The 7256-nt window shown below is 33.9% G+C and overlaps 2 protein-coding genes across 2 annotated transcripts; one reads left to right on the forward strand and one right to left on the reverse strand.

Moving 5' to 3' along the window:
- Positions 1-252: 252 nt before the first annotated feature.
- LOC107487322 (protein MAIN-LIKE 2-like) lies at positions 253-1162 on the reverse strand. The gene is made up of 4 exons (XM_052261586.1): positions 1157-1162; positions 682-1103; positions 505-573; positions 253-313 (listed from the first exon to the last, which is right to left on the reverse strand). The coding sequence occupies exons 1-4, from the start codon at positions 1160-1162 to the stop codon at positions 253-255; spliced, it is 558 nt and encodes a 185-aa protein (XP_052117546.1).
- A 4626-nt stretch (positions 1163-5788) lies between these two features.
- On the forward strand, positions 5789-6817 carry LOC107487323 (uncharacterized). Its single transcript, XM_016107941.1, has one exon. It carries the CDS (start codon positions 5789-5791, stop codon positions 6815-6817), a length of 1029 nt encoding a protein of 342 aa, XP_015963427.1.
- Positions 6818-7256: the final 439 nt, after the last annotated feature.

Here is a 7256-nt window from a genome sequence, read left to right on the forward strand (position 1 = left end):
CTATACCGTTAGTTATTGGAAAGCATGGTTGGCTAAGCAAAGAGCAGTAGAAAAATATTTGGAGGTTGGGAAGCATCGTACGAAGCGTTGCCTATATGGTTTGAGACCATGTGTCATAAGGAGCCATCAGCTGTTGTCCATTTTGAGACTATGCCTGCATATCAAGGCGATGACTTGGTGGTTGATATTCAGGTACTGCATCGAGTATTTTGGAGTTATTACCCATACGGGAATTCAGACATTGTAAGCCAGTTATCCAGGTGGATGGGACTCACTTGTACGGAAAGTATAAGGGTTGTCTACTAGTCGCCACCTAATATGATATATTCAATTAGCTCAACTGAATCCTAAATATCAAGATACGGGTACATTGTAACATAATATTACCTATTTGCTAGTTAAAAACTGTGGGATTCCCTAGGAAGCGGCAATAGATATGGAAGTCGAATCCAAGCCCAACCGAGCAGAAGTGTTAGTGGGTCATCGATTTTCTTACAGTCAAACCGAGATGCACTGCATAATGCCCTGTAAATGTGTGCTAGGCATGCCGATCCCCAACTGTACTGTCCAATACTGCCAAAATCACGAAGCAAGGGTAGAAACTTCCAATGCACACCTCCCCCAGATTTATCCCCAAACAAGATCGTCCCGATCAGCAACATAATGTGGCACCTCACATACCTTTGTGTACTGATTTCATCAGTCAACTCTAAATTTTCTTTTAGATCCTGCAGCCAGGTCAGTTTTACGCAGCTACCTCTACAGTCCGACTTACGCGGTGCAACTCCAAATTGAAGCAAACACTCTGCCTCCAAGGATTCAAAACTACTCATTGTCGTCCCTGTTACTGGAAGATCGTTCGTCGGAAGACCAAGAATTAGAGCCACATCTTCAAGAGTCACGGCACATTCACCAATGGAAAAGTGAAACGTATGTGTGTCTAGGTACCAACATTCGATTAGAGCATTCACCAGTGCTTTCTGACATTGGACTACCCTAATCTGAGATGCATGATAAAAATCGGTAAGTTGTAAATGCTCCTCCACCCTATCGTTGTACCGATCCGGAGGAACTGGGTGGTCACATGTCAATATTCTTAATTTCTACAAAAAACATAACAAATTATTAGTCAACTCATTAACAATTACTAACTTACTATCATAAATTATTTTACTCAATCCTTATAAAACTAATTATTCTAAGTTCTAAAATTAATTATTAATCCTTAAAATTATTTATAACTAACTACTAATAAAAGTAATTACTAATACATATATTCCTAATCAAAATTCTCAGCAATATTACAACAACTAGAATAATATCTAATATTAATTACTCATTTACTATCATTTAAACATTTTTTCCTCAATTATAAAAAATATTAATAATCAGTATATACCATCAATCATTTTCTAACAACATTAATAATAACTAACTTGCTAATAATGATAATTACAATTAAAAAAATTTAAATATTCTCATAATAAAACCTAACGTTTGATGGATGTATGTGTGTGATTGTGGGGGCAAGCGCCCCCACTATAATTTGAATTTTTTTGAGTAGTATATGATAATAATATTTATTTGCTCCCACTAAATTATTAAATTTGACCCCGCAATATTTTTTTATTCAATTTTTGGTACTTCACTTTCAATTTAAGAATTTCATATTAGATGTTATTAGAATTATCAATTCTCAATTTAAATTAAATTTGTGTTTTTTCTTAAAAATCGACTTAAAAGAATATTATTTATCTTTTTTTATATTAGTTTTATCTTTTTTTTTTGTAACAACTGTATTAATTGAAAGAAGTTTTATTATGAATCTCAATAAAAATTGGTTTCTAATTTTATGAGAAATAAATTTTTAAATAAGTATTTACTTGTATATATATAAAAATAATACTACACATCCAAGTCTTTTTATGAACTAAGTCTAACCAAGTTAAACAACAAGACTTAGAATAATACTAGTCATAACTGATTTTTGTTATCTTAGACTAACTTGGTTGAATTTGATTAACAAAAAAATATGAATGTGTTGCATCATTCTATATAAACAAAAAACAACAACAAAGCCTTGTCCCACTAAGTGGGGTCGGCTGCATCATTCTATATAAAAAGAAAGATATTTCGATTGTTATTGTTAAGAAAAAGATTACTTAATTTTTTTAAAATATAAAACCTAAATAATAAAACTCTAAATTATATGTTATTATTTAAATTAATATTTTAGTGTTTTAATTTATAAATTAGATATTTTAAAAACTAATTATATTATATGTACATAAAAAATAACCACCTGTATATATATTGAAATAAAAAATATACATTAAAAACAATAACAATAACATTTAATTTCATCCATAACATTTATAGTTAATAATTTTAAACGGATTTTAAAAAAATTAATGTTCTTTTCAAACATGATTATAATAAAAAATTAAAAAAAATTACATTCTTTATAAAAAATCCCTATTATTCTGTTTACATTTTAAAATTCAAAAACTAACAAGAATAATAATAATTAATTTCCTAATAATAATATTTATAATTAAAAATTAGTAAAAAAAAAATTTTAGAAAAATCTAACAAATATTAAAAAATAGTAATAATCATTCTATTTATATTCTTAAATTGCATTTCTAACAGCAATCATAATAATTAAATTTTGTTTCTAAATTGCATTTCTAACAACAATCATAATAATTAAATTTCTAACAATAATAATTATAAACATAAAAAATTTAAAAAATTAAAAAAAACTTACATAATCAGGATAACTGAAAAAATAAATAATATAAAACTCAGATCGATCAACATCTTTAATTTTATGTTTTTTTGGCATGATTTTTTTTCTTCCAACATGCAAGACTTCACTCAGAAACAGAGAAAGAAAGAAGAAGAAAGTGGAAGTGACGTTGAAAATGAAATCTGAAAGTGATTGTAATTGGATGGTGAGAGAGAGTTGCATGGATCTTTGTTTGATTTCAGGGGGGAGAAGTTGGTGCGCGACGCGTGTCTAGGCTGCATCAAATCGGACCGTGCGTTTGGTGAAACGCAACTGGGGAACGGGAACTCGCAGATAGGGGTGGCAAAGCGGGCCGGCCCGCCCCAACCCGCCCTGTCCCGCCTAGGCCCGCCCTATAAACGAGGCAGATTGGCCCGTCCCGCCAACTAGAAGGGGTTCAGGCCGTCCCACTTTATGGCGGATTGGCAGGTCGGTGGCTAGCCCGCTTGACTCTTTTTTTTAAAAAAATAAAATTTATTAAAATTAACCAAAAAATAATAATTAAAAAATCAAATACAAATAAAAATTAGTCAAATTATAATATATTTTTTATTTTTAACTTTAATAAAATAGTTCAAAATAATATTTGTTAATAGAATTATCTTTATTTTAAAAAATAAGTCACACCAAATCATAGTCTGACCCGTCCTTTTTAGCGGGTTTAGTGGATCGGCCCGATGGGTTCAATCCGTTTTGCCACCCATACTCGCAGGATCCGAGTTGTGGTTCCACTAACACCACAAAATTGTGAAGCACTCCGTGTCAGAGTCCAACACCACTCTCATGCATCCATACGCAAATTAAAAAGCAGAAATTTCTATCGGAAGAAATTACTATTGATATTTGAATTTTTATATATATCACGCAAAAAAAAATAATTAAAAAATATGAATAATAAATAAATTTTTAAGAAATTAAAAAATATGACAAAAAATAATAAAATAATTTTTTAAAAAATAAATTATTATTTTGATCTTTAACGTTTAGTTTTAATTTGGTATCTAACGTTTTAAACGTCCTACTTCAGCTTTAAAAGATTTTGAATTTCTTATTTTATTATCAAAAAAAATTAAATATATTTAATATTATCTCATAATTAAATTTAAAATAAATAATTAATACACAAAAAAATATAATTTAATAATAACGTTGTTAACTTCTACGTTAGTTATTTTATTAACTATTTGTATTAAATTTAATAATAGAATAATATCGAATCGTTTAAAATTTTTGGAACAAAAATAAAATATTTAAAATATTAAAGATTAAATTAAAATTTATTTTAAATGTTAAAGATTAAAATAATATTTTATAAAAATCTTTTAATAATAAACGAATTTTATATTTGACATAATGTATATTTGATTCTAGTTATGGGATTATTTAGATAAATATAAAAAATGAAATAAAATGTAGGAACGACATCATGAGATAAAACGAGACGGATGTGGTAGTTACTTTGGAAGAAGTTAAGTCGACCGTTCTCAGTATGCATTTTAAGGCGTCGGGCCCTGATGGGTTTCAAGCTTTATTCTTTAAAGAATACTGGGAGATTGTTGGTTTTGATGTTTGGACTATGGTTCGTCATGCGTTCTCTGGTTTGGATATGGATCCAAGGATGATAGAAACTCTTGTGGTTCTTATTCCGAAGGTAGAAAACCCGGTTTCCATGAAGGATTTTCGACCAATTAGTCTCTGTAATGTGGTTTACAAAGTTATAACGAAGGTCCTGGCCGTCCCCATCTCAAAGAGATTATTGGGCCCCTTCAAGGAGGGTTTATCCCGGGGAGAGGAACCCCAGACAACATCATTGTAGCACAAGAGGTTCTCTATTTCATGAAGAAGACAAAGTCAAAGAAAGGCACCTTGGCCTTTAAGATTGATCTGGAGAAAGCGTACGATAGAGTGGATTGGCGATTCCTGAAACAAACCCTGGTGAGTTTTGGCTTTCCTCCTCTGACAGTCAATCTAATTATGCATTGTGTCACTGCTTCCTCACTGTCTATCCTCTGGAATGGGGATAGATTAAATAGCTTCACTCCTAGCAGGGGTCTTAGGCAAGGAGATCCTATATCACCGTATATGTTTGTGTTGTGTATGGAGAGACTGTCTTGTTCTATTAATCAGCAAGTTGATAAGGGCTTGTGGAAGCCGGTTGCGGTTTCTAGAGGGGGTCCAAGAATTTCTCATTTGATGTTTGCCGATGATTTGCTTCTTTTCTGTAAAGCTGAAAAATAGCAAGTTCAAACTGTAATGGTAGCTTTGAAAAATTTCTGCAGAGCCTCTGGGATGAAGGTTAATGTGGAGAAATCTAAAGCGCTATGCTCTAGGAATGTTTCAGCAACAAGAAAAGAGATTTTCACTGGAGTCTCCTCCATCAGATTTGTCCAGAACTTGGGCAAGTATTTAGGGGTGAACCTTAATCACTCTCGGGTGACACGTGCAACTTTCAATGATGTTCTGGACAAGATTCGGGGAAGGCTAGCCAGCTGGAAAGGGAGATTGCTTAATAAGGCAGGTAGACTCTGTTTGCTCAACTCGGTAGTGACTGCGATTCCTACTTATCGTATGCAAGTATCTCTCTTCCCTAAAGGGGTAACTAATAAGATAGAATCCATGATGCAAAACTTTCTATGGAAGGGTCAAGCTGATGGTAGAGGCCTGAATCTAGTTAACTGGAAAGTGTTGGTCACCCCTAAGAAGTTTGGAGGTCTGGGAATTAGAGATCCTTTTTGTGCCAATATTGCTCTTCTTGGAAAACTAGTTTGACAACTTTTTCACCATCCCGATAAGCTATGGGTTCAACTGTTGACGAAGAAATACCATTATTCTAAGGATGATTGTCTTAGTCGGTCTCGAGAAAGGGGATCTTATGTTTGGAAGAGTATATGTCGAGTTTGGGATATCCTGAAGGAAGGTTTTATTTGGTGCATTGGGGATTTGGAACAGAACTTTTGGTTTTCTAAATGGAGAAGAGAGGAGCGACTGTGTCAGGAGATGGATTATGTTCACATTTCTGATTCGGATCTCAGGATCTTGGACCTTTGGTCATCTGGACAGTGGAACCTTGAGAATATCTATTCTCCTCTGAATCAATCTCTGCAGAGCAACATTAACTCTTACAACCCAGATGTTCAAGCTGGTTCAGAGGTCGGTTGGTGTTGGACTGGTGCGATTTCAAAGGTTTATGATGCTCATAGTGGTTATTTGTGGCTCAGTAAGAAGATGTTTAGTTGGGAGGATAGGGGTAATTGGCTTTGGCTTTGGCGTCAACATGTTCCGGAAAAGCACAAATTTTTGGCCTGGCTATGTCTTCGGGAGGCTCTTCCTACTGCTGCATTTCGTTTTAGGAGGGGCATTTCGCACACAGATAGCTATCCACGATGTTTCTCAGGTCAGGAATCGGTATTACATTGTATTCGGGATTGTCCAAAAGCCCAACTTGTTTGGCAAGCTTTAGGGATCTCCGATCAACCAGTGGATTTGATGAGTTGGTTCTTACATAATAGCAAACAGCGCCCCTTTAGATTCTTTTCTGGTCTCTGGTGGATTTGGCGTTCGAGGAATAACGAGATCTTTCATCCTCACGACCATTGGACCACAGACAAGGTGATTGGTATGGCTTTGTCCTTGGAAAAGGAGCTCCGAAATATTTTTGAGTTGCAACGACTGTCTATCCCCTCAACCATTAGTGGCTCTTGGATTCCCCCCTCAGTAGGTACCTTTAAGATTAATTGTGATGCTAGCTATCCTAGCAGTGGTGCTCGAGTTGGTTTTGCTTGTGTTAGCAGAGATTGGAAGGGAAGGTGGCAACGAGGCTGTCTGGGAACAATTGAGAGTCGTAGCATTTTGCAAGGAGAGTTGTTTGTTATTTGGAGAGGCTTTCTTTTAGCATGGGACTCGGGACAAAGAGACATTATATGTGAGACAGATTGTGTGGAGGCTTTTACTATTGTCAATAATTTACAAGATTGCTCTGGGTTTATTGATCCTTTGGTGTTAAAAATTCGAGATATCATGTCTTAGAAATGGCGTGCTGATCTTCGGTTGATCTTGAGAGATGCAAATACAGTAGCAGACATCATGGCAAAGACCGCAATGAGAACCCTTTCTCCCCAAGTGGGCTTCCGTTGCCTTGGAAAAAATTTAAGAGTAGTATTCAGCGAGACTGTATTTTTTAAGCAATTTCTTATTTTTTTTTCTCGTTCTTAGTTTTTGTTTATTTCTCTTAAGTCACCAAAAAAACGAGACGGATGTTTTAATACACCCAGCTGGTCCAAATATTAATTACCTACCCAGGCCTATTACCCGCCTAATTACTTGCGGATATTTTTATTGATCTAAATGCAAACTCGTAATATTTTAAAGACTTATGAAAATAAAATACAAATTACTAAAAAAAACATGTTAAGTTTTAAATATAATTAAAGTCATCATATTACAAATTTTAAATGTTCTTAAAAAA

This window comes from Arachis duranensis, chromosome 5 (assembly GCF_000817695.3).
Source record: "Arachis duranensis cultivar V14167 chromosome 5, aradu.V14167.gnm2.J7QH, whole genome shotgun sequence".
In the NCBI taxonomy this organism is placed as follows: domain Eukaryota; kingdom Viridiplantae; phylum Streptophyta; class Magnoliopsida; order Fabales; family Fabaceae; genus Arachis; species Arachis duranensis.

Excerpts from the sequence above, each read along its gene's own strand:
- LOC107487322 (XM_052261586.1), bottom strand. Across the intron at positions 574-681 it reads GATGAAATCAGTACACAAAG|TATTGGACAGTACAGTTGGG; the intron begins GTATGTGAGGTG and ends TGATTTTGGCAG. Across the intron at positions 314-504 it reads GCATTATGCAGTGCATCTCG|GTGGCGACTAGTAGACAACC; the intron begins GTTTGACTGTAA and ends ATATCATATTAG.
- LOC107487323 (XM_016107941.1), top strand. The coding sequence starts at position 5,789 with ATGGATTATGTTCACATTTCTGATTCGGATCTCAGGATCTTGGACCTT.